This window comes from Panthera uncia, chromosome D2 (assembly GCF_023721935.1).
Source record: "Panthera uncia isolate 11264 chromosome D2, Puncia_PCG_1.0, whole genome shotgun sequence".
Classification (NCBI taxonomy): Eukaryota; Metazoa; Chordata; class Mammalia; order Carnivora; family Felidae; genus Panthera; species Panthera uncia.
In genome coordinates, this window is record NC_064818.1 from 68,378,605 (window position 1) to 68,405,348 (window position 26,744).

The window sequence follows — 26,744 nt, forward strand, 5'->3', positions numbered from 1 at the left end:
ATCTCCCTCCTGAATTTTTTTTAAAATTCTTTTATCAATTTTTATTGTCAGAGGTCTCTCTGCTTTGTTTTTCAGGGGAGGAGGCAAGTGATGTGGAGAAGTTTGGGGAAGGAATCTTTCCCTCCATAGCCTATTTTAAATAGACTTTGTTTCCCAAAGTAAGCGTATGTTTGCAAATCTGGGTTCCAGAACAGAACGTATGGAGCCAGATTTCTCTCTGCTCACAGACCTGAGCGTGGCCGAGGGTTCGGTTTGCCCAGGATATCAGGTGTTACAGCTCCGCTCTGTCAGTGGCACACCTTTCCCTGGCCGCGACCTTGAACCAGGAAATTGAGAAAAGCATCATCGTGAGCAGTTTGCTTAATAAGGGTGTTGTTTTTACGTGTTCACACTTTCCTCCTTGCATTTGGAGGGGTGAGATGGGGAAGGGTAGTAACTCCTGGATCATTCAATTTGTTCAAGATGATTGAAAAATGATTTATATGCCTCATTTGACAATTAAGGTCTTTGGCTTGCCTCTGTAGTCTTTTATTATTTGTACGAATGCCTTGCGTGCTTTTATAAGGCGAAAAATAACCTCGAGCATTTGGACTCTGATTCACCACAAACTCCCCTCCGATTTTTGTTCATTTACTTACATATAATTTTGCCACCTCCTGTAGCTTGGCACTTTGTTGGGTTGCCCACATCTGCACGCTCATCACTTTAAATAGCCGTGTGGTATTTTATTCGACTGAATCTCAGTCTCTCGCTTAGCCATTCCCGTTTCCATGTTTTCACTCTTAAAAATGGTGCCGCTGGCTGCATCTTTGTGGAAGTCTGGGGTATTTTTTTCCCCCCACTTCAGATCCCATGCTCCTAGAAAGTCACTTTTTCTCTAGGGAGCTGTCCCGGGGTGGGGAGAATGCAGCCGTGTGGAGCCTGGGCATTTCTGCCGGTCAGCAGAGAAGGGGGAGGCCAGTGTGACTTTCCCAGCCCCAGCATGAATGGTCCTATGGAAAACTCCAGTGTGCGGTTCACTGCTGATTCAGTCACGGGCCTTCAGGGCCAGGCGGGCTGTGCCAGTCTGCTGTCCCCTGCTGAGCCCCGAGCATGTTGAGTTTTTATTATTACAGAGAAGAAGGAAACCCGCTGCCCAGAGTTGCCGGGCGAAGCCTAGTTCTGATGCACAGGGGGGTCCTTTCGGATGGAGACACAAGGTACCGCCTTCAGTCTTTCCTTTCCTCTCTGCCTTGCTCTGTGCCTTGGTATGTCAGGACTGTCGGGGATACCCGCTGTTAAAATGTTGAAACCATGAATGAATCATCCCAAAAATATTTAGACAAAGCAGCTACGAAAACCAGAGCCCTAGTTCCGAATGGAAGAGCCCTGGGGAAATGTGTGCCTGGTGGTGTGTTTACTTTCCTGCTGATGAATGTCTGCAAACAGATAGAGCTTCTGGGGATCCTATTCATGGAGACGCTTTAGAAAATAAACAGTAGCAGGTTTGCGTGCTTCTATTCCCTTCCAAATATAGAAAGGTATAATTCACATCTCGAGCAGCCGAGGGGATCTGGACTCGGATAAAACCTGTATTTATCCACTCCGGTGATGGGGAAAATTATACTCACGCCCAGAGTAGATTGTAAAAGTTCATTGTGCCCTTTCCGAGGTTTTTTACTTCTTCGCAAAGTAGGCAGAGTATTTTTGTCCTACAATGGTTTCTGGTACAGGTTGCTATAGGCTCTTCAAGGACATCTTTTTTGTATAAATGACCATCAGGGCTTGGTTGTGATTTTGTGCCTCTTGACTTTGTTGAAATGACTGAGTTGCCCTTGCACTGCAGAATTTGAGGTTCCAAAAAACAGGTCCCTAACCGAAGAAGTTAGGATAATCTAGTTTCTTCCTGATAATCAATGCTGGCATTGTCTGTGTTCTTAGCAGAGATTTGAGCCTCTCTGAATGTGTCTGGGAAGAGAAGATAATGGTACGTGCTCATACTGGTGAGGAAATGCAATACCAAGAAAAAATAAAAGACGGTTAGGATTAGGAAGCATTGGTATTCGATTGACTGCCCGTTGCATTTTAGTGCACACTTTTGAACAGTTGCTAAGTTCTGCTAGGTTATGGTAGTTATTGCAATCTTGTTTGGCCCTAAGAGCAGTGATTTCATGGCCAGATTTATTTATTTTTTTAATCTGTGGCCAATTGCAAAACCCAGGAGCTTTTAAAAGGATTTAGAACTTTTAATTCACTGTTCTGGTTTGTCATGAGCCTTGCACTTGTGAGCAAGAACCCTGTGTTTCTTCTCAGCATAGTAATCTTGGCCAAAGTCTTCAGAAAGTGAAAAAGGTCAGGATAAAAGCTAGGTTTATCAGCAGAGAATTAGCGAAGGCAGAGGAGAAGGGGTGTGGGGGGGGGTGCGCAGGTAGTTTGGAAAGTGGTGGAATCTGACTTAAGTACTGTGGCCAGTTTTTATTTACTATGTCTTTCCCTGCCTCTCATCTATACTTTGCAGAATAAATGGGATAATGATGATGAACAGGCTTTGTAAAGCATAAAACACTATTCAGTGATATTAGTGATGCTTGTTCCTGGTGACTTAGGGAATGTCTGGAGTGGTTCCTCCTCCCCCGTTGGCGAGGTTTGTCAGATTCAGGACAAAGACTGGTTTTCCATTGATCTGGTCTTGGGGTCTCTGTGCCACAGCAATTCCATGCTCTAGGCTCTTCTGCAGAAAAGTCCTATCAACCCAGGAAAACAAGAATATCCACTTTCAGAAGGTCTTATCTCTGGGGGAGGATCACCAGCTGAAGACGTTTCCAATCTGATAAATGTTAAAAAAAAAAAAAAAAGACAGAAAGAAAAAGAAAAGTTTCTAATCTGGGTCTTTGAAAGCTTCTTAGCAGCCTTCTCGTTCCCCACCCCCGGGAGAACCTGGCCCCACTGAGCTGTGGACTGTTACCATCTCTCTGCGGTGGCTAATTAATTAGCACAGTCTCTTCGGAGCCCTTGAAGCAGCTGCTCCTGTCCGATAGCAGTTGTTTATCTGACAGTCTGCCTGGCTCTAGCAATTGATTTCCAAACAGACAGTAACTCTTTAAGAGCTATTGGCACCGGGATGGCAAAGCTTCCGTCCCCTGACTCTGAGTTACTGCGCCACCAAGGCCACGCAGGGGACCCGCCGAACACCGTGCCAATGAGGGAGAGCAAGGGTGGCGTTGCACACACAGTGGCATTTCCTGGAAGCGTCTCAGTTGCGTTGTCCAAGTAACAGCAGTGTAACATTTCACTTGACTGTCACCCCTAGGAGACCTCGCAGTTTTCACGGAAAGCTGTGGATCACACACACGTGACCCTAAATACGGTCTCGCTGCTGCCGATTGGCACCTTCCCCAGGCCGTGCTTCCCGAGCTGTATCTGGTCCGAGCTTCTGGCCAAGAACCGAGGGTCCCAAAGGCCGTGCCCACATGGAGAGTGATGTCTGAGAGCGGAGGGTGAGCTGGCCCTGGGGACCGCAGTGAGAGCTGAGGGTCCGGGGAGCCCAGGCAGCAGGCAGACAAGCTAGTGCTGAGGCCCTCACATGTCAGAGGCGAGCAGCTCCATGAAGACACCCAGGTCCGGCTCTGATCCTCTAGGTCTAAGCTTGAGGCCCCGGGAATCTGGGTGTTAATAGAGACAAGAAATGTGGGAATAGGAAACTTCGTGTTGGACCTGTGAGTGAATCTGGGCTCTACCCCTGTGTGGCTTTGTGTTCTCAGGCAAGCTAATGTCATGGGGCCAGCGCCTGACAGAGTGGTCGTCAAGAGCACATGAGGTAACGTATACAAGGCAGTGAGCGTTCCAGAATGGTCCTTCTTAGAACTGTGTTTATTACCAGCACGGTTATTGACACGGAGAGGAGGAAAAAGCTCAAAAGGCTAGGGAAGAAAATCACGTGTAAGATCACAGTGAAAAACAGAAACACGGTGTCTCTTTAACAAGTAGCACAAAAAAAGTCCGAATCCAGTAATCTTCAACATAAGCCAAGTAACGGAATCTGTTTGCAGCAGGTGATTTTTAACTACTAAATCATTTTTTTTAATTTTCTTTTTTTATATTTATTTATTTTTGAGAGACAGAGAGAGACAGAGCACAAGTTGGGGGAGGGGCAGAGAGAGAAGGAGACACAGAATCCGAAGCAGACTCCAGGCTCTGAGCCATCAGCACAGAGCCCGACGCGGGGCTCAAACTCACAAACTGTTGAGATCAAGACCTGAGCCGAAGTCGGCCGCTTAACCGACTGAGCCACCCGGGCGCCCCGCTACTAAATCATTTTTATTGTAACCTTTTGAATAATTAATTCAGTCACATGTACTAAAAAAGATATATCGTCAAATCCTTCCTCCTTCATGCTGCCCTTGCCCCAGGGCCCCTATTTACACAGGTAACCACTCTTCGTGATATACAACTACCATTAGTAATAATAACATTTAGGTACTATTTTCTGCAGGCCAGAAGCTGTTCTGAGTGCTTTTTGAATATCCGCTTGTTTATAAGCCGGGAGGCAGATGTTGTAATTTTGTTCTTTTTACAAACGAGGAATCACAGAGGGGTTAAGCAACTTGCTGATCACTCGGCTCTGTAGTAGAGCCGGGTTTCAGAGCCAGGCAGCCCAGCCCTGGAATTAATGAGTTTACCCATTATGTCACCCTTCAAGAGTCTTTATGCAGGTACAATGGAATGTAAACGTAGATTTTCCCCTCATCTTCCCCTAAAGGGTGGTATACTATTGCCATCGTTTTGTCCTTCTGTTTTCTTTCATACTTAACCTCCGCCTTGGAAATGATCCCACGTAGGGACACAGAGAACTTCCTCATTCTTCCCTGCGGTACCGTGTTATTTTGATTAAACACCCTGCCCCTCGCGGTTCGTCCAGGAAGTAGAGGCTGAACTGGATCTTTGTACCTGTCTGCAGGTCATTATGGGAGGGGCCGACGGGACACATTTGTGTCTTCCAGCCGGGCCTTTCCACAGTTGGAAATAAGAGCCTCGGGGGTGGGGTGGGGTGGGGGAAAGGGAAGAAAACCCACCAGGCCACGAGTGTCTCCAAATAGCCTTAGGGGTCACGCACAAGAGAAGTTCTGCAGTGAAATAACTGTCCTGTGTGGGTAAACATGCAGCAGCTAGGGACTATCCTAAAAGAGTCGCCTCTCAGAAGTCATTTCTCTCCCCAAATGTGAGGCTGTACTTAATAATCTCTGCAGCAGCCTTGCAGGCAGAATGGGCAAAATGGAAGTGAAGGCCTTGCTCTCACCAGAGTCTTTGAAGGGAGAATGGGACAGAAAGGGCGCTAATCCCCAGGAGAGGGTGCTGGGAAGCCTCGAGGCTAGTCAGTGAGGGACTCTGATCTCTTGGACTCTGATTCTAGCAGAATGTATCTATTATGCCGTGGGCTTCGGTCCACATTTTTTTTTTTTTTTTTTTGTCCTGGTGCTCTCTCCATCTTGAAAGCCCTTTCGTCCTTTTGTCTGTCCAGTGACATGCTTTAACCCGGTCACGGGGGTTGCTTCCCCACAAGTTAAGCTGCAGATGGAATTTGCCCAAGGCCGGTGCCTCTCTTAAGAAGATGAAGTCAATGGAGTAGAATTGATTGCTCTCTAATACACATTTGGGATCTGGAAAGACCTGGGTTTAACAAAAAGCTATTTGGGGTTAGAAGGAAAAATAAACGACGGACTCAAATCCAGAAAGAGGAAGCAGATACTCCTTTCATTTTGAAAAATGAGAGTTCAAGTTAGGGGCCGGTAAGGTAAGGGAATCCCCTCCCCTTTGAAATATTTGCCAGGGATAAGAATCACATTTCATATTCAATTTTAAGGTACTTTTCATAACCATGGAAATTTCTTTAAAGTGTATCTATCATTATTCCCCTTTTGTGTTCCTTTTTTTAAAAATTGATTTTCCAAATCCTATTCTGATAAAAGCGGAGTCCTTTTTTTTTTTTTTTTTTCATGTAACTTACAACCAAGCCTGTTTTTCTTATAAAAGATGCTCACTGGCATCTTTTGTTTTGCTCATCATTGGGGATGGGCTAATGACAGCTTTAAAAAAAAAAAAAACCACAGCACATTTATTACTTGGATGTTCTTGTACAGTTTGTTTTAGGATAACTCATATAGCAGAAGATAGAAGTAGAGTCTTATCTCTTAGAGATCCTCCAGCCTGCTAGACTTTATGCTGGTCTTATTTCGGGTCTTTGAGTGGCCTTAAATTAGCTAAAGACCTGTCAGGAGGAAATGAGAAAATGCAGGGAGAATTTTAACAAGGTCCTGGCCCATAGTAAGCCCTGACAAATGTTAGTTGTTATCAGTACCTATGGAATGGCCATAATTAAGCCACCTCCCCCAACTTCAGAGGCATCAATTGAAGACCAAAGACTTTGTGTGCATATGAAGGACTATGTGCAGATAATCTGCCTCATGCACAGAGGACACTGTCAGTGTGGGTCGTTGACAGGGAATTCAGAAGTAAATCCTACGCTCCCATACATGGCATGCCCTTGAACACCACAGAAGCTCACTTTGCTGGTATTCGTCTCCTCTGAGCTTTTATGGAGGCCCGGGAGGGGAAGAAGACTCCACAAGAGTATTTGCTGCCCGTCAAGTTGGCCATCTGATTCTGTGACGGTCACAGAAGGCTGTTTTCCAGGAAGGGGGCTCGGTGCTCTGTGAAGGGTTCCCTTGGGCAGATTCTGAGTCTCAGTCCAGTGCTGGTTTGGGCTGCCTCCCTGGGGAAAGAAATGTGGAGAAGAATTGACATCACCCCTCTAGACTAGACAGAAAAAGTAGGGAAGAAGAATCGAGAGATGGTAGAACAGATCGAGGATGTTTTTCTCTGAAAAATCAGACGATATCACGGAAGAAAGTTGGCCTTATTAAAAGTGGAGGATAAAGTGGTGTAGCGGTTGAAAAACAGCAATCAGCTGTCTGGAGATTCATAGAGAGCTACTCTGTAATCTGGACCCAGGTAGGAGGGGCGACGGCAAAGGCCATGTCCTTCCAGAGACTCTGAGAAACTACAACAGTGAGATTCAGTGAAGCCTGGGGAGGGGGAAATACCCTTGGGCCTGCATTTGTCAGGTACCAAGCTGAGTTTTTATTTTCACTCTACTCCTAACAACTTTTGATGACAGTTTTGCGACAGTGGTGGATGAGCCTTCTAACAGATAGGCCAGGGCGTGGGACTCTGAAACACCAACATGGGATGCTGACCGTCACCTGAGGCCAACGTGTTGGTCTCACTGTGCTCATCACTGCCTGGCTGACCTTGAACAACCCCTGCCTCTCTGTGGACCTGTTTCCTTATCTGTAAAATGAGGGGATAGGACTTGATTCATTCATTCACAGAAGACTTTTTTTCAACCTAATTGCCCTGACTAGAACCTCTCCTGCAGTATTTAACAGAAGTGGCCAGAATGGACATATCTGACCTGTTTTTGACCTTAGGGGGAAATCGTTCAGTCTCTCATCATTAAGTATGGTATTAGCTGGGAGTTTTTCATAGATGTCCTTTTCCAGTTGGATTAGTGCTATTGTAATCCTAGTTTATGTAGCATTTTTATCATAATAGGGTACTGTATTTTGTCAATTCCTTTTTCTGCATCAATGGAGTTGATTATATGGTTTTGTCCTTTATTGATATGATGGATTACATTCATCGATTTTTGGATATTAAACTAACCTTGAATTCCTGGGATCGATCACACTCGGGGATGGTCAATAATCCTACAGATTTGACTTGCTAATATTTTTTGAGAGTTTTTGCATCTATAATTATAAGGGATATTGGTGTGTAGTTTTTAAAAAAATATATTTATTTTTTATTTTTTTTTTAACATTTACTATTTTTGAGAGTGAGAGAGACAGAGCATGAGCAGGGGAGGGACAGAGAAAGAAGGAGACACAGAATCGGAAGCAGGCTCCAGGCTCTGAGCTGTCAGCACAGAGACCGACGTGGGGCTCAAACCCACAAGCCGTGAGATCATGAACTGAGCCGAAGTCGGACGCTTAACCGACTGAGCCACCCAGGTGCCCCTCCAAAAGATATTTATTAACGGATAACTTATATGCTAGGCATTGTTCCCGGGACTGGGGACGCAGCAATTTTTCAGAACAGATTAAAAAAAAAAAAAGATCTCTTCTATTGCGGAGCCTATATTCCTGTGGATGACTGGCACGGCTGCTTTCCACCCACATTTGACCTTTTTTTCTGTGTTCTCTCAATGATGCTTCATGTTCAGCCTCAGTGCCCATGTGCCAGACTTCTGGAAAGCTGGATGGTCAGTGTTTGGAGATTGGAAGGGGACTACTTTCTTTTTTTCTTTTTTCTTCTTTAAAGTTTATTTATTTATTTTTGAGAGAGAGAGAGAGAGCATGAGCAGGAGAGGGGAAGAGAGAGAGAGGGAGAGAGAGAGAGAGAGAGAGAGAGAGAGAATCCCAATCAGGCTCCGTACTGTCAGTGCAGAGCCCAGCGTGGGGCTTGAACTCACAAACTGTGAGCCTGAGCCAAAATCAAGGGTCAGCATTTAACCGACTGAGCCACCCAGGGGCCCCAACTTGCTTTTTTAAGTTGCTGCTTCTTTTGTCCACCTTTTCACGTAACTGCTTCTACTATTAGGTATTAGCGTTTTCTGTATGTGGGTTCTTTCATCCAGTATTATATTTGCGAGATTTGTTTATGTGGCTTCTTGTTGTCACGGTTGGTTCATTCTCGTTGTTCTGTAGGATTTCATTATATGCATGTTCAGTTTATTCACTGCACTGTAAATGCACATATGGATAATTTCCTGCTTGGGGCTATTGCTAGACAGTACCCCTGTGCACGTGTGTAGATCTTTCCTTTTTTGCAAACATATTTACTCTACTTTGGGCGATAGCCCCAGAAGTGGAATTGCTCTGTCATAGGATGTGTTTTAAGTTCAGTTTTGGTAGATTCTACGAGTTTTCCACCACGCAAGTCCAAAGTAGGTTCCCACAGCAATGTATGACAACGCCAGGTGTGAAACACGGTCACCAGCACGTGGTGGCCATCCTGGTGAGAGTGTCCCGGTATCACACTGTGGTTTTAATTTGCATCTCTCTGGCATGTAGCGAAACAAGGCAGGAGATCCCGTTCGTTTTAAATATGACAATTAAACAAAACCATCTGCCCCCCTCGGGCCTTTTTTCTTCACAGATACCGCAGCTTTCTTGGGCACCCCTTCCCTGCTAATAATAGAATCCAGAGGCCATTTCCATCCAAATGTCTTCCATAGCCTCTGACTGCCTTTATATTTCCCCAGTAAGAAGAAGAAAAATGGCTCGGGAAGATCAGTCACGACCACCCAGGACCAAGTGCCTGCATATCAGTATAACATGAATTTTGAGAAGGTGGGCAAATGCATCATAATAAACAACAAGAACTTTGACAAAAAGACAGGTAAGTGTTGTGGGTGTAGGCTAACCTCTCCTGTTCCTTTCCATTGTCTTCAACTTGTATCAGACTTTGATTGGAGAAAGGCAGTGCCCATCTGCTATGGCAGACAGCCCCCCATCCAATGCTATTTACGTGTCTGGGGGGAAGGGATGTGAGGACGCCAGAAGCTTTGGAATCGAAGGTCCCACCATGTGCATTATCTGATGCAAGACTGGGACCAAAGGGCTAAGAGTCAAGGGGAGCCTTTTGGCCCCAACTGGAGTTGCCATGATGAGGCTCACCTTCTGTGGGTGAGCTGAGTAACCCTCTCCTTTAAGTTTGCTTCATATATCAATTCCACATTAAAAAAAAATTAATGTTTATTTCTGAAAGAGAGAAAGAGTGCAAGTGGGGGGAGGGACAGAGAGAGAGAGAGGGAGACATAGAATCTGAAACAGTCTCCAGGCTCCGAGCTGTCAGCACAGAGCCCGACGCAGGGGCTCAAACCTGTGAACTGCGAGTTTGCGACCTGAGCCGAAGTCAGACGCCCAACAGACTGAGCCACCCACGCGCCCCGAGTTGCTCCCTTAAATTGTGACCTTGGGAGCATTTACACAAGAGCCAGCAAAGCTGCACTTAGTCCTGACAGGGCGATGCTGGCAGGCAGTTCTCAGCCCGGGATTGCTCATCGTGGGCTTGATTCCCACAGGCATGGGCGTCCGAAACGGAACAGACAAAGATGCCGAGGCTCTTTTCAAGTGCTTCAGAAACCTGGGTTTTGACGTGGTCGTCTACAATGACTGCTCTTGTGCCAAAATGCAAGATCTGCTGAAACAAGGTGCGTGCCTACCCCCTCCCTCCGTCTCCTTCCTGTTCCCAGGAGGGGCAGCACACCAGTGGGCTCATAGATGGGGGGCCGCCTTTGCAGGACAGAGGGATTTCAGCCTGGGCAACCTTTCCTTCGTCTGGACTACTCCATCCCTGTCTGCAGGCTAGGCGGGGGTCTTTCAGGAAACTTAGATCTCTCCCTAAAAAGATGAAATCTGCTCATAGGACAGCAAATGATAGGTTTGGGATCTACAGAACAGTTCCAATTTCAAAGAGTTAATTCGTAGGGAAGGAACAAGTCTGTATCATTCTGTCCAGAATGGAGTTGAAATGTAAACTCTTTTCTAGTCCCCATGTACTTCAGAAGTGTTATTTTTTTTGAAGCTTCTGTATTTCTTTTGAGAGAGCGAGAGAGAGAGAGAGAGAGCAAGCAAATGTGCACATGAGCAGGGGAGGGGGAGAGAGAGAGAGAGAGAGAGAGAGAGAGAGAGAGAATCCCAAGCAGGCTCACCCTGTCAGCCCAAAGCCCAGCACAAGGCTGGATCTCACAAACTGTGAGACCATGACCTAAGCCGAAATCAAAAGTCAGACGCTCAACCAACTGAGCCACCCAAGCACCCCAGGAAGTACCTTCTTTTTAAAACAGATTTTACAGATGAGGAAACCAAGGCACAAAATGGTTAAGTAACTTGCCTGGTGTCACAGACCTAACAAGCAGTAGGGCCATGCCCTTCAGCACCCCAGTGTGCTGCCTTCCGGCAGCTGCCTGAACCCCCTCCCACACTTGGGGCGCACATCCTCAGGAGGCAGTGCCATCTTGGTTTCAGACTGAGTGAGAATTCTAGAGTTCTCCGTGCCTCTCGCTTCTCTCCACTGGTCTTCCTTCTCTCTGGAGGGGTGCTCCTGCCCCTGAATACCTGTCCCGACAGCGGTCGCTGCCAGGCTGGGAAGGAGGACCCTTTTGAGGTCCCACAGGACTTACGTCTTAACCTTTCAATCTTCCAATGGCTTGCTTGCAGCCTCTGAAGAGGACCACAGAAATTCGGCTTGTTTTGCCTGCATCTTACTAAGCCACGGAGAAGAAAATTTAATTTATGGAACAGACGGCGTGACAGCGATAAAGGACTTGACAGCCCATTTTAGGGGGGACAGATGCAAAACTCTTCTAGAGAAACCCAAACTCTTCTTCATTCAGGTAACCCCCATACTGTCGAAAACAGGAAAGGATTACAGAGTGACTTGGGTCGGATCACTTTTACAAACGTACGTGCTGTTTCGGTCGGGGTTTGCAGACTGGGGTTTTGGTTTTCTACCTCTAAATGCTTCGCATCTGTATTTGCATCAGACCACGGATTGTGAGGGCTTCTTTAAGACACTGCAAGATTTTCATTGGCTCTGGCTTACTAATTCGACACAGGCTTTGTTCATTTATTTATTGATCAAATTCTTGCCGAACCCGCCACGCATAGCCCTCGGCACCGGGACGCAGCAGTGAAAAGCACACGAGTGCCTGTTCCCGACTCCATGAAGTGATCTCTGCTTTATTACTTAGGCTTGCCGGGGGACCGAGCTCGATGACGGGGTCCAGGCTGACTCGGGGCCTATCAATGACACAGATGCCAATCCCCGATACAAGATCCCCGTTGAAGCCGACTTTCTCTTCGCCTATTCTACGGTCCCAGGTATCGAGACCATGCCGCTCCATCAACACGCAGGCCTGGGGCTGTATCCCTTTCCTCTTGCTGCAGTGCTAAATTCCCTAAAACGCAGTAGCTTCCGATATACAAGTGGATTGTCTTCCGCTTCTGGAGGTCAGAATTCCGAAATGGGATGGCAGGGCCACATTCCTTCTGGAGGCTCCAGGGGGGAAATCCGTGTCCTTGCTTTTTCCAGCATGTTTGGGTTCCCTGCCTTGTGCTCCTCTTCCTCCAGCTTCAAAGCCAGCGATCTCACATCTCTGTGACTCCTCTGTGAACCTGTCCCTCTCTCTGACCACAGCTGGGACAGGTTCTCCTCTTCTCAGGACTCCTGGGATTAGGTCGGGCCCACCTGAGTAACCCAGGATATGCTCCCCCCTTACTTCCGTAACTGTGATCACATCTGCAGAGTCCCTTCTGCCAAGTCAGGTACCCTGTCCATGGGTTCCAGGGCTAGGGCGTGGACGTCTCCGGGGGCCATTGTTCTGTCTGCCACGGAGATGTGTTCGAGTTTCTCTCCAAGGAAGCCCAGCCCTTCCATTTAAGTATCACTACTATTATTGGTAATAGTAAGAGCAAACATTTCTGTAGCACTTACACCTTACAGAATGTCTTACAGAGTGTCTCTTACCTCTTGTCATCCTCCTAATAATTGGGTAGGTGGTTAGGAAAGGTGTTACCGTCTTAATTTCACAGACTAAAAAAAAACTGAACTGGGGTGAGCTTAAATGATATGCTCAAGATCCCAGAGAGATTTTGGTATAAAACTATAGCAGTAGCTCAGACCGGGATTCTTGACATTGTGACCCAGAAACAGGCACCAGAAAATGCCAGGAGTGAGCAAGCCTACCCATTTCCCAAGCTCCTTGTTTGCCTCAGTTCAGTAGAATTCCTTCCTGTGCTTTAGTAAAACCTATCACTTAGAAATGCCCTGTGGGGTAGTAGTTTGGTCAAGTGCTTGCTACAGAGGTATTGGTTGGTTACAGTAAATAGGTGTGTTTGGAAAAACAGCTCTGGCAGGATCTACAGATGAGGTTTCATGAGAATGACAGCTTCACACGTTTTAAGGATCACGTGAAAAAAAAAAAAATAGTTTGGTCTTCCTGCTCTTGAGAGGGAGGCAGTGGCACGGGGTCATCGGTCTGGGCGAACAAACCCAAGGTAGAGCTGTTGGTGTTCTGAGCAAGGTCTGGCAGAAGTAGGGGAAGAAGGGTGAACTCCAGGGAGGCTGGTGAGAGAAGCGTTCATAAAACGCCACCGTAACCGAGTCATGAAAAATCAGACAGCAGGGGAAGGGAAAGGTGGCTTGCCAGACTGAGTGCCAAGGGGTCAGAGGCAAAACTCAAAAGGCTGGACCACAGGGTGTGTTAGCCTGTGGGCTGCTGCAACAAAATGCCACAGACTCAAGGCAGAAATATATCTCTCGCCGTTCTTGAGGCTAGGAAATCCAAGACCCAGGTGCCCGCCATTTTGGTTTCTAGTGAGGGCCTGCTTCTTGGCTGGTAACCGTCTATTTCTAGCTCTGTCCCCACCCACATGGCAGAGAGATGGTGGAGGGAGAAGGTCTCTTCTGATCAGGACACTAATTCTTTGGGATTGGGGCTCCACCCTCATGGCCTCACTTAACATTAATTACCTTCAGAAAGGCCCTATCTCCACATCTAGTCCCATTAGGGGCTGGGTTCAACATTTGAGTTTTGGGGGACGCCGTCTATAGCACAGGATGTGACAAGGCACAGCACGGATTAAACCTGGATAGGTAAACAGGGGGGCCCCACCGTGGGGAGTCCTGTGTGCTATCCTAAGCGGCCTGAACTTCACCCTGATAATGAATTGCAATGGAACTATTTCAGGTAGGAGAGTCACAGGGTGAGACTGGCTCCCTGGAAGACCATGTAGGTCAGGGGTTAAAGGACATGAGTGCAGGGGCAGTACTGAAATGGAGGTGACCGTCCATGACCAGCCTCACTAGTTCATTGTATTGAACGAGATGCGTTCCGTGAGCCCCTCTGAAAGTGAATTGTGTTCTGGTACTACTAACACCATTGGGCTTAAATCCTTGCACCGGTGGTTACCAGTGCGCCGCGGGAAGAATTCTAAGTGCCTCGATCATGTCACAGAAAGAGGTTATTTCTGCTTATTGTACAATTATTCAGTAAGCGATTGCCATACATTATAATGGTCTCATTCAACTGGTGAGACCGCTTAGGACTAGGGGCACAAATCACAGCTCGTCATGGAAGCCAAGGGTGACTTTATTTTGTTGCATGCTGTCCTTTTAAACCGGAGGGAATGGGGGTAAGTGAGGGGAAGATTCCCTTGCCCTTGTATGGAGGCATCAGCAGGTCCACGGCTTTACAGCTCATGTTAAGATATGAGACAGTATTGGGGCGCCTGGGTGGCGCAGTCGGTTAAGCGTCCGACTTCAGCCAGGTCACGATCTCGCGGTCTGTGAGTTCGAGCCCCGCGTCGGGCTCTGGGCTGATGGCTCGGAGCCTGGAGCCTGTTTCCGATTCTGTGTCTCCCTCTCTCTCTGCCCCTCCCCCGTTCATGCTCTGTCTCTCTCTGTCCCAAAAATAAATTAAAAACGTTGAAAAAAAAATTAAAAAAAAAAAAAAAAAAAAAAAGATGAGACAGTATTGTCACTTTTCAAGTCACAGGCAGTCACAGCACCGTAACCCGAACATCCAGCCCAAAATAACAACTAAAACCCTGAACCTAATTTGGCTTTCCATTTCTTCTGATCCCAGATCAGCCCCGCGATAGGTCTCAGGTGCTAAAGGGGCCTTGATCCTTCCCCTTACTCACCTCCTCCCCCATTTGCCAGATCCTTTTTAGGTTCTCCCAGAGCCAAAGATGGGAGGGAGGTGAGTTAAGGTAAACTCCGGGTCCCATAGTCACCTGGCTTCTTGCGCTCTGAACCTGTGAAATGCTAAAGGCTGGGTGCTTTCTCCTTGGGCACTTTCCTGAACTGCTGGGTTTCCTGGACCCTATACCTCCTTGGCTTTGGATTTGCGTCTCCATTCCTCGCTGTGCGTCGTGATTCCTTCCTCCTCTTCTGGGCATCCTCCAGGGCACTTGTCCAGCCTCTTCCTGCTGAGGTCTCCTTGTCCCTCCAAAAAATCGTGTTGGACAGGACCCAGGGAAGACTGAGAGCCAGACTCTCTCGGCCACAGACCATATCGGTCCATGAGAAGCACACCCCTTGCCCTTGTGATGGTGGCCTTCCCAGAGCTGCAGGCTCTCTGGGCTCTACCCATAAGGCAGTTGGTCATTCAGCCAAGTCTTACTTTCAGATTTCTCCATGAGGAGCTTGGCTCCAGTTCTGGGTCCCCCAACAGCAGGAACACATCTCAAAATTCTCTGAAATCTCCTGCAAATTCCTCTCTTGTGAGGCTTGGATTGGAAAGTAGCTCTGCCCCCAGAGGACAGCGAGGAGTTCCAGAGTTAACAAAATGCTTCTCCGGCATTTCCTTTGAGCACTTGGGTATTTGATATGCATCCACGCAGGAACAGCAGGCCTTGCGTTGAGCATCTTTACGCAGCCTTCTAAACCTACGATGCGTGCTCTCTGAGCACACGAGCATAATTCTCACCGGGGACTTGCACGCAGAGAAGAGTAAGATAATTTCAGAAAAGCAGGTGTGGAGGCCCCGTACACCAGGAGCTCATTCTTGGTGGTGCGGCCAGGCCAGCCAATCTGATCATCTCCTTTCTGTCTCGTTGAAGGCTATTACTCATGGAGGAACCCGGGCAGCGGGTCCTGGTTTGTGCAGGCCCTGTGCTCCATCCTGAACGAGCATGGCAAGAGCCTGGAGATCCTACATATCCTCACCAGGGTGAACAACAGGGTGGCCAGGAACTTTGAGTCCCAGTCTGATGACCCCTGCTTCCACGAGAAGAAGCAGATCCCATGTGTGGTCTCTATGCTCACCAAGGAACTCTACTTCTGAAAATAACCATCCCAGGGATGCATTCTAGCCGAAAAGCTACGGATCATTCGTTCATGAGTCTTTTTTTTTTTTTTTTTTTTTTTTTTTTTTTTTTTTAACGCTCTTGAAATACCAAGCAATTCTAAAGGATTTTAATTTTAGGAACACTTGTTGATTCAACAGGAAAGAAACTTTTCTGGTGCTGTCTTATGTACCTATGTTTTGGGAGAGTTTTGTTTTTGTTTTTGTTTTTTTTTTTACAATGTTATCCATTTGATGACTTCGTAATTTCTTCTTAAGACTAATTTTCTGTTTGTATTTTTCTCCTTGTTGTCTCATTTCGTACATACAACAAAAACGACCTCTGCAGATGACTCTCGGCTGTGCCCACCATGATCAGTGGTGACACGGCAGACAGAGTCCTGTTTGCACCTGGCAAAGAGCGTTCCAGTGCTTGAGAAAAAGCAGTGTGTGTTCACCTGTATTGCAGAAAGTGGGTACTGAGTGTGATTTGAGTGATTTTTCATTGGCTTAGGGCAGATTCTCATGCAAAAATTCCCAGAGAAGTTAAAGGAGAGGGAAAAAAATCAATGAATCTAATACATATCAGACAGAAAACAGAAGCCATACTAGGTGTTTCAATAGAGGGGTTTTGATAGAGGAGATTGACTTACAAAGATAATCAAAAAGAAGCCAAATAAAAGGAATCTGGTACCACCGAGGGCTATGAAAAGGTGTGGTTCCCTTAATCCAGAAGCTGGGTTGGCCCACAGGAACTGGCCACATGGGCATGGTGGGAGCTGCCTGGTGAGAGCTGGGATCACCCAGGGATAGTGGGGGTTGGAGCCATGGCACAGACAAAGCCCCTGCCTGAGATGGGGCAATACCAGCCGAGTCAGATGTGGAAAAATACCCCAGCTTCATCTCTCCCGCCCTGAGTCTCCCCCTGGCACCCTACCCTACCAGCATTACCTGGAAGCCAGCTGGCAAGGGCCCTTGGAAATGTGATTTCATGCGGTACAGAGCACAGCAAAGCCTAGTGAGGCAGGGCAGGAACAAGAAATGGATATCAGAATGGCCCATAATGTGAATATAAGTCATCATATTCCCTGATGTTCAGCAATTCCTCCATTCAATCATTTATTCATTGCGTTGTCAGGTAATCTACGTATTGCCCACTCTGTGCAAAATAATCTTTTTTTAGCTTTAACATATACCTGGAACTTGTTAGATTATTCCAAGCCTCATTCTGAGTAAATTTCTTGTTACCTCTAATTCTATTATGTGGGCAACGTTTATGGCAAAGATTCTCGCACTTTGTTTACAAGGTTACTTTTTGAATTCTTGATAAGTTACTATTCTGCCTAATAACTGGTTAACACACAGATGTTCATATTTATTGATTAAAATGTGGTTGCTTAATTCCTAACCTGCTCAGTTTGCTTTCCTTCTAAAGTTTTTTATGGCAGTGGAAAAATGGGAAAACAGGATACGAATTGACCTCACTGACTTGACCTCAACACATAATATAATTCATGTTTCTTTTGACGCTGGAACACCAATAGAACAGTAAGTAAATCATCACTTAGGAAGCTCAGAATCTTCATGTAAAAGGTTAGTTAGCTTAGAAAGCTGGTTGCAGTGGGCTACCATTTATTAATTTGGCAACAAAATCAGATGGAGTAGAAGTATTTTCTAGGGGCGCCTGGGTGGCGCAGTCGGTTAAGCGTCCGACTTCAGCCAGGTCACGATCTCGCGGTCCGTGAGTTCGAGCCCCGCGTCGGGCTCTGGACTGATGGCTCGGAGCCTGGAGCCTGTTTCCGATTCTGTGTCTCCCTCTCTCTCTGCCCCTCCCCCGTTCATGCTCTGTCTCTCTCTGTCCCAAAAATAAAATAAAAAAAAACGTTGAAAAAAAAATTTTTTTTAAAAAAAAGAAGTATTTTCTATATCAATAAGAACATTAGGGCCAGTGTATTAGATTTGTCTCTGGTTTCCTGCCATCTAAAGTATACCAAATGTACGAAATTTAAGTGTAGATCATGAATCAAGAATCAACAAGCATTATTCCTATCTTTCTCAGAATTCACCAGCTGTGTGTTCTTTGGAAAATAGACCGTCCTATTTAAGGAGCCTCTCACAGAAATAAATGTGCCTAAGTGCATTGTGATTGGAAGTAAAAATTACAGCACTCTAGTTACTTACCTTGTAAGCTCGCTTAAAGATCCCAAATGTCAGGGTTTGGGGCTTTTTACAAAATTCTCTGAGCGATCATAGGTATTAAGGTCACAAATAATGAACATTCCTTCATGTCCTTTAGACGCGCGGTGGGTGTAAATGGCTGTTAAGAAAGAGCCTTCATCCTTGAATACTTCATTGGGCAAACACTGCTTATCAAGATCCGAAATCCTGTTCCAAGTTGGTTATGTGCTCAGTCACACCTCCATTCTTAAACTTTTCTGATCCTTTTACAAACCAAAGTTCTGATAAGCACTCAAACCTGGTGATTACACATTCCTAGTTGTCATTGTTATTTAGAATGCAAGCTGCCCCTTGCAGGAGGAACAGGCAAAAAGCACCCTCTTGGCTCATGAGGTAGACAGTGCACGTGTGTGGTGTCCTTGCTGGGACAATGGGCTCAAATCAGGGTTTCTCTTTAGTTTTTCTCAAGGTGCCATCAGCCTGTTTTAAGTGTTAGCTATTAATAACACTCGCAGTCCGCTTTAGGCTCTGCCCTGAGCGTTTTCTCTGAGCAAATTTCCATAAACCATCTAAGCCTATTGTGTTTATGAATTGCCCAAAATAGGTCTCAGAGTGATGGAGTTCAGTGTATTCGCATGGTTTAAAGCCTCGAGGAAAGAAAGGCTTTTCTGTGAGAAAGAAGATGATGTCTTCCGGAAGGGCACAGAGCCTAGGCGACAAATTATTTTGTCCAGTCTCGCAGCCTATCACCTGAAATCTTGTCACCAGCGACTCTGGTAACCGGAGATTGCCTTTGGACTCCGTAGGAGCACACTCCTGCTTCTAGGCCCTTTTCCAGCAAACATCTGGCCAAGTGAGAAGGAGGTGGTCACTGGGTTAAAGCAGCAATTCATCTGTGTCATGAGGCAGGGAGACAAATTAACAGCAGCCTAGATATCACTACTTTCTGAAGGCATGTGACCCTTAAGAGTTCTCCAAAGATACGCAGATCGAAACACCAAAGCCCTACTAAATGCTGGGTGTTGGATTAGGGGTGGGGCTGAAAAAGATGACCAGGAAATGATGCTTTCCCCAGAGGAGGTTAACAAATCACGCCAGTAAAACAGTGGCTGTAAAGGAGTTGTGCTCACATTACTCTGGAATGCAGATAAGGGGGTGTCCCACTGCTTGAGGATTCCGAGAGGGGTTCCTGGAGGAAATATCAAATCCTCTTTCATTTTAGCCACCCCAGAAAGGGTGAGAGGAGGCAGTACAGAAGGGGAATTTTTTTTTTTAATGTGACTTTTTCGCTTCAGAGGTTCTCAAGCTCTGGATGCCTGAGAATCCTAGGGGTCTGTGTATGAAGCAGATTCCTGCACCCCCATCGACCCCCGATTGTAATTCTGTATTCCTGGAATGGAGACCAGGAATCTGCTCATTTAACAAACCTACCTGGATATTCTTATGTAGGAGTTTTATACTAATCTCAAAAGTCTCCCTTGCAGATCAGCAAGGCCTAAATGAAACAGCTGGAAAAAGATCACCGAAGGGCCAGCAACGTATTGGCTGTTCACAAGAGCCGGTGTCTTAGCTCAGGCTGCTATAACATCACCGTGGAGTGGGCAGCTTAACCAACAAACATATGTTTCTCACAGTTCTGGAGGCTGGCTGGGAAGTCTAAGATCAAGGTGCTGGCAGATTCCGTGTCTGGTGAGAGTCCACTTCCTGGGTCATAGATTTCACCTTTCTGCTGTATCCTCACATGACAGGAGGAATAAGGACCTTTCAGGGGTCTCTTATGAGGGCACTAATGCATTCATGAGGAGCCTACCCTCACAATCTAATCACCTCCCAAAGGACCCACCTTCCCATGTCACCATATTGGGGGCCAGGACTTCAACATATGAATTTTAGGGAGACAAACATTCAGTCCATATCACCTGGCTAGGCATCTTACGCCAAGATTGAAGAGCAAAGGATCCAAGGCACGCATGTGCTCGGGAGTACAGACCGCTTGCCCAGGAACTTCAGAGGCTGTACAGGAGCCTCAAGGCCATGGCAACTTTTAGAGGAAGCCCATGACATGTCAGGAAGGAGCAGATGGCAGACGGCTTGCAGTGGATGGGTCCAGGTGCACTGCTTCTCCAGCTGCTTTCAGCAGGCACACTTCTTTCTTCTTCCTCTCCAATCACTTAGGCAATCATTTCTAAAGAAGATAGGCCACCCATGTTTTCCCTCCTCTGGTACTTCATGGGTACCACAATGCAAAACACTCCCTTTGACATTACTAACATGTTTAAAGGAACTTCCCTCTACAACACCTTTCATTATGAATACATTAGAATACAGTATTCTAATAAATTAGTGTTAAGTAGGGAAGGGAAAAAAAAACCAATTTTCAAGTGAATGTTTTTTTCATACCAGGGTAAAGGGCTAACTCTTAAAAGCTTAGGAAAATCAGCTTTTGCAAATTATCTTTTCTGAAGCTTCCAGCTGTATTGAATGCTGACAGGTTTTTAAGCACTGAGATGAAAGAGACAAATTCTTTTTCTTTTGCATTGCTAATTGCAATTCTGCTGAGCACTATGAAGCCTGCTTTCCTCTTGAGACATTTGCCAGCATACGTTAATCGCACAAATATTTACAGACTGCTAAAGCACAGGGGCAGCTTATACCAAAAAAGATACAGAACACTTGAAAAAAAAAAAAACACCCTTTCTAACACATCACATTTGTGGCCAGCTACCCAGAATCAGTATAAACTATTTGCCCCTTGGCCTCAGCCAATGTGTTTAAAGAACATTGTCCCTGGGTTGATTTAGTGTTTACTTGGCTGCTAAAGTCTTTCTTCAAAAGCCTTGACACTTCTTTCCCTCAGGGTTAAAAATAAGGTTTCCAAAAATGTATATTCATCTTATGGATTGCTGTATTGTCAACCATTAATCTCTCAGGCCACCCAGATGGCACAGAAGAGGTCTATCCAATGGTTTCCGAACCCCAAGGAGCTTCAGGAAGCTAAACAGAGGAAGCTAGACGACTTGACTAGCAAAGCCACAAACTCTTAGTACCACCTTGTTTTCCTAGCATGCTAGTTAAGAACAAAGGCTCTGGACTCCCGACAGCCCTGTTCAAATCCTTGCTTTGTCACTTCCAAGTCGAATGACCTTGAAGAATCTCTCAACCTCCATAAGCCTTGTTTCTCCATCTTAAAATGGAAATAGTCCTATGTAGGTAGAGCCTGTAAGGAGTAAATGAAATAATGAATACAAAACACTTAGCACAATGCCTGGCACACAGAAACTCCTGAATAAATGTTTGATGGTGTTTTTTAAACCAGTGTGAACTTATAAATAATTTAGGCCACAGAAAGAAGAGAGGGAAAGGTGGGAAAAAAGGAAGTACAAGTGGATCCTAATATCCAAAAGAGCCTCTTTTGAGAATAATGGCTACCCATGCAGAAGAGAGGAGGGACATGGGCAGGAGCTCAAGCTGGCAAGTTGCTAAAAGATCACAGGAAGGCAAGAGAGTGTTATAGCCTCAAGCCAAAGCTTCAGGGTATACAGATGCCCAGGAAAATACAGGGTGCCCAGTTAAGTTAGAATTTCAAACATTTTGGGGGGATAAGTATATCCCAAATATTGCATGGAACATACTTACGTTAACAAAAAATTATTGCTGGGGCACCTGGGTCTCTGGGTTGGTTGAGCGTCCGACTTCGGCTCAGGTCATGATCTCATATTCGTGGGTTCAAGGCCTGCATCAGGCTCTGTGCTGACAGCTCAGAGCCTGGAGCCTGCATCGGATTCTGTCTCCCTCTCTCTCTGCCCCTCCCCTGCTCACGCTCTGTATCTGTCTCTCAAAACTTAAATTAAAACATTAAAAAGTTAAAAAAAAAAACTTAAAAAAATTATTGCTTAATTGAAATTCCAATGTAACTGGGAATCCTGTTTCTGAGAGGTTTTTTTTTTTTTTTTTTTGTGTGTTTTTTTTTTTTTATTGTTTGTGTTCTGTTTCATTTTGTTGTTACTGTTTTGGTTTTTTGTTGTTGTTTGTTTGTTTGTTTTGCTCCATGTGGCCGCCCTGGCCCTAACTTCGCAGGCAGCTGCTCTGGCTGTCCTCACCTCATCTTGGCCCTGAATTCCCACCTCACGTTGAGAGGAGTCAGAGAAATAATGTGTGGGAAATGGCTTTGCAAACTCCAAAGAACTATAACATCAAGTAAGGAGACATTTCTTTCAGTGGGCGTTGTTATGAAAACACTGAGTCATCAAGCAAGAGCTGGGTCTTTGTGAATTTAAGGAGATGTATGGAAAATTCCGAGGAGTTTGGGGAGTGTATTCAGAAGGGGAGCCTCAAAGGACCCCAACGAGAGGGACTAGACGTGACGCTGGTCAACTGTGGCTGCACTGAGACTTACCTGGAGTGCTTTTCCGGTCCCCAGGGAGCACCTAGACCAAGTGAGTCAGGACCTCTGAGAGTGGGGCCGGGACCAGTGTCGTTAAACCTCTCCATGTGATTCCATTTTGTAGCTGAGCTTGCAGACCAGTGGTAGAATACACCTGTAAAAGGGACGTTGAACAGGTGAGACACCTTGGGCCCTGGGGTCCCAGGGAGGGATAGTTAACACCCCTTAGTGAGGTTGGATGTAAGAAGGGGAGGGGAAAAAAAGAAAAAAGAAGAAGAACAAGGGAGGAGGGAATTTGTAACGATAAGATTTATTCCATCTGCTTTTTAAAATTCTTTTTTTAAGGTTTTAAAATAATATAAATACCCAGGGCAAATTTTTGAAGCCAGGAGGTTTGAATGTGAGTGAAAGGGAGTGGGTTAAATAAGAAAAGCAGGCGGGAATTTTCTATATTTAATCAAGCAGCACCTAACAGCCACACACCCAGTGGGGACAGTGGTCCCTCTCATTTGGGAGGGCCAAAGGATCCGTTTGTGATTGAAAAGAACTGTGTTGGAGGGTTGTACTTTCCGTGAAGTCACAGATGGCTCACAATTTTTCTTCTAACTTATGACAGGACTTGTGGTAGCTGAGGACCAATTTCTCTTTCAGGCACAAAGATTTAGAAGGTGTGGGTGGTTATGTAAAAATGTAGGAATTCATGTGCTGAGTAAGTGACACCTACATGAGAAGCCACCACTTGTCTTTGATTAGCCATGACAGTCACCTAACGGGAAGTGTGTATTCTCAATCAACAAATATTTATTGAGCTATGTGCTGAGCACTGTTCTTGGCATTGGTATAGAACAGGTAATAAAACCGTCTTGGTCCTCGTGGAATTTATATTTCAGTAGAAAAGACAGTTCATATAATTTCAGAAAGTGAGAAGAGGGTATACGGAAAGATATAGGAGGATAAGGAGCTCAGGAATGGTGGAGTGGGCAGAGGGCAAGTTAAGTTAGGTGGAAGGCTGAGAAAGCCCTTTCTAATGCCTACATCTGAGCAGAAGCTTGAATTAGAGTGAGGGGCGAACCATGTGGATATGTGAAAAAGGGTTTTAAGCAGAACAAGCAGCAAGTGCAAAGGCCCTGAGGCAGCTACCACCTGGCCCTGTTTAAGAAACATCAAGAAAGCCAGTCTGCAGAGCACGGTGCTGGGAAATAAGGATGAAAGGCAGACAGGGCCAGATCATGTAGGGGCTTTCGATCAAGGTGAGCACCTTGGATCTCGTGCTAATGCAGTGGGATGGAAGCCATTGGAGAAATTTGAGCGGGGAAGTGGTAGGATCTGATGAACCGTTGTGAAAGACACAACAGAGGGAAAGAGTGGAAGAAGGGAGCCCAGGTGGGAAGCTGTTGCTGTCATTGCCTAGGTTAGGTGGGATGATGGCGGGTTGGAGCGGCCATGGAGGTTATGAAAGTGGTGGGATGTGGACTTTATTTTGGAGGTAGAGCCAGCAGGAGTTGCCGACAGATTTGAAGTGAGATTGTGAGAGAAAGCTAGAAACTGAGGATGCCCCCCAGGTTTATGGCACAAGTAGGTACATAAATGGTGCCAATTCCCAAGATGGGTAACACATTTGGTAGGAAGGGTGCAAGCAGTGAAATCAACATTGGTGTTTTGCACAAGCTGCGTGAGCTACCTATCAGACAGCTGAGGTGGACCCTTCCACGAACCCCCCCAATCCCCATTCTCCCTCTATTAGTTCTCAATGGCTGCAGGAACAAATGAGTGCACATTCAGTCACTTAAAACAGCACCAGTTGGTTCTCTTAGAGTTACAGAGGTCAGAAATCTAAAATCCAGGTGTTGGTAGAACTGTGATCCTTCTGAGGATTTCAGGGGAGAATCTATTTCCTTGCTTTTTCCAGCATCTAGAGGCTGCCCACATTCCTTCTCCCTTGGTCCCTTTCACTATGTTCAACCCAGGAATGTAGAATTTTCTCTCTCCTGTAACCAAACGCCTCCCTCCTCTAAGGACCCTTGTGATCACATCAGGCCCCTCTGGCTAAACCAGGATAATCTTTCCATTTCAAGATCTTTAACTTACACCTGCATGCAAGGTAACGTAAGGTAACGTATTCATAGACTCCCGGGAGTAGGATGCAGACATCTTGGGGGGGATCATTATTTAGCCTTATCACTACTTCCTTATCCTCAAAAAACCCTGATGGAGGTCAAAAGAGCAAGGTGCCTAACTGAAACACCACCTCTCCCAGGCCTGCTTGCACAGAAAGGTGCCCAGAGCATCTTGGAAAGGAAACCAGGGCATGTTGATGGTGGTCACCCCTATCCCTCATTTTCATCACTTCAGGGCAGTGGCCTGCTCTCAAGTGCCAACAGCCACAGGCCTTTGCCTGAGGAGTCCCTCTGGTCTCCTGAGCCCACTTTGCTACATGTACGACAGGCCAGAAGTGCCCGAAATTAATGTCCCCCCGGTGATTGACAGGAGTCGGTGTATAAATACCCCAATTCCCTCCCCCCGGATGAGATAACAGGCAGGGGGTATGCTGGCTCCCCGAGTTTCTCAGTGGGCTTCAGCTCCAGTGACCCTTAGTGGTAACTTATCTGATATCAAGCCTTTTATCAACCAGCTTCCCTTCTTGGTTGTGAAACAGGAAAAATAATATAATATCTGCCTTGCGTCCCTCAAAAGGTTTTTGTGTGTCCAGAAGGAGACACTGCAAATGCTTTGTAAATGGTAAACTACAGAATCATTTAAGGTGGTATTACGAGACCCACAGACTATTAGGGCTGTTGAGTACCTGAAGGTCATCTTGTTACCCCAGAAAGAGAAAGAGGACAACTCCAAGGGCTCCTAATGAATGGAAGCAGACCAGAAGGATAAATGTGGTGTCCTAATTCTGGATCTGGTGGGGTTTGGCTCTATCATGATGTTTATTACTAAGTTCTCTCTTAGATGATTTCTGAGCCTCCTGGGGCCTCTACTTATTCATATGAAACATAGAAAGAATGGCCTGCAGTGACCCTGTCACTATGTAGAGTACTTTGGGAGAGTCTTCAAAATCAGGGAGCCCAGCCCCTCTCATTAGAGGTGGGGATTATGCATAATCTCAGTTGCAAATTGCAGACACAATGCCATTAATTTATTTGACAAAGATTTGTAAAGAACTTACTACCTTCTGAGCACTATTGTAAATTCTTTACAACCATCTGCTCATTTAATTCCTATAACCACTCTATCAAGTAAGTACTATTATTATTCTCACTTTAGAGACGAGGAGACTGAGGCATAGAGAGGTTAAATGACTTCTCCAAGATCACAGAGCATAGCAATGAACCCGGGAAGTCTGACTCCATGCTCAAAAATGCTATGCAGTGCTGGGGCACTTGAGGGGCTCAGTTGATTAAGCATCCGACTCTTGGTTTTGGCTCAGGTCACTATTTCAGGCCCCATGTCAGGCTCCATGCTGACAGTGCAGAGCCTGCTTGGAATTCCCTCCCCTTCTCTTCTGCCCCTCCCCTGCTCACTCTCTATCCCCCCCCCCTCAAAATAAATACATAAACATCTTAAAAAGAACACAAAAAAACTATGTCGAGAATACTGTACTATGCTGAGTTGCCTTCTTTTTTATCATTTTCTCCTTCCAAATTCCCTCCCACATCTATCCCTGGGCCAGTTCCTAGTGTTCAAATCATAACATCTCTCAATCAAAATGATTTCCATTTGCACAAGACAATTTAATGTAAATTGACTTAAATAGTCAAGGGAATATCACTTCCTCCTAATCAGTGAGTCCAGAGGAAGGATGGAATTCGAGCATGGTTTGACCCTAAGTTTGCCAGTCATCCAGACAGAAGCTCTGCATCTCTGTAATTCTTTCAGCTCTGCCCTTTCCTTATCCTGTCTTTTAATTTATTTATTTATTTTTGGTTCGCGTTCCTCAAGGAAGCAAAACGCTCTTCCGTCCACACATTGCACTATCCAGAGAAAGAAAGGGAGCCTTTGACCCAGCATCCCACTCATGAGGCAGGTTACTTCTGCCTCTGAACCAGTGGCTGAGGCCAAGGCTGGGATCCAGAGAGTGTCTGCTATCTAAGAATCATGTGCACCCCAGGGATAATTAGGAGGCAGTGGGAGGGTAGGAAGGCTTCAAGGCCCAGATGAGGTGCCACCTTCTCCACAAGGTCTCCCTTTTGGTCTCATCATCTTCCGTCTTTGGAAGAACAGCTCCTTTCTCTGAATTCCCGTGACTCTTGATCTCCGTTGCTCGGACACCATTCACCACTT

At 46.0% G+C, this 26,744-nt stretch overlaps 2 protein-coding genes across 11 annotated transcripts in view; both read left to right on the forward strand.

Moving 5' to 3' along the window:
• Window positions 1–15,982, forward strand: part of CASP7 (caspase 7) — a 29,498-nt gene extending 13,516 nt beyond the window's left edge. For all 4 annotated transcript variants that reach the window (XM_049645804.1, XM_049645805.1, XM_049645808.1 and 1 more), the window contains exons 3-7: window positions 9,302–9,438; window positions 10,124–10,252; window positions 11,262–11,437; window positions 11,795–11,924; window positions 15,669–15,982. In XM_049645804.1, the coding sequence (XP_049501761.1) occupies window positions 9,302–9,438; window positions 10,124–10,252; window positions 11,262–11,437; window positions 11,795–11,924; window positions 15,669–15,892 (796 nt within the window). In that variant the 3' untranslated portion in view covers window positions 15,893–15,982. The remainder of the gene's footprint in view (window positions 1–9,301; window positions 9,439–10,123; window positions 10,253–11,261; window positions 11,438–11,794; window positions 11,925–15,668) is intronic.
• Window positions 15,983–17,785: 1,803 nt separating this feature from the next.
• PLEKHS1 (pleckstrin homology domain containing S1) overlaps window positions 17,786–26,744 on the forward strand; it is a 36,996-nt gene continuing 28,037 nt past the window's right edge. For 4 of the 7 annotated variants that reach the window (XM_049645800.1, XM_049645799.1, XM_049645801.1 and 1 more), the window contains exon 1: window positions 20,656–22,630. The gene's annotated coding sequence lies outside the window, so the exon portion shown is untranslated. Of the gene's footprint in view, window positions 22,631–26,744 lie in introns of all 7 variants that reach the window. The other 3 variants (XM_049645798.1, XM_049645802.1, XM_049645803.1) reach the window with 3 other exon arrangements.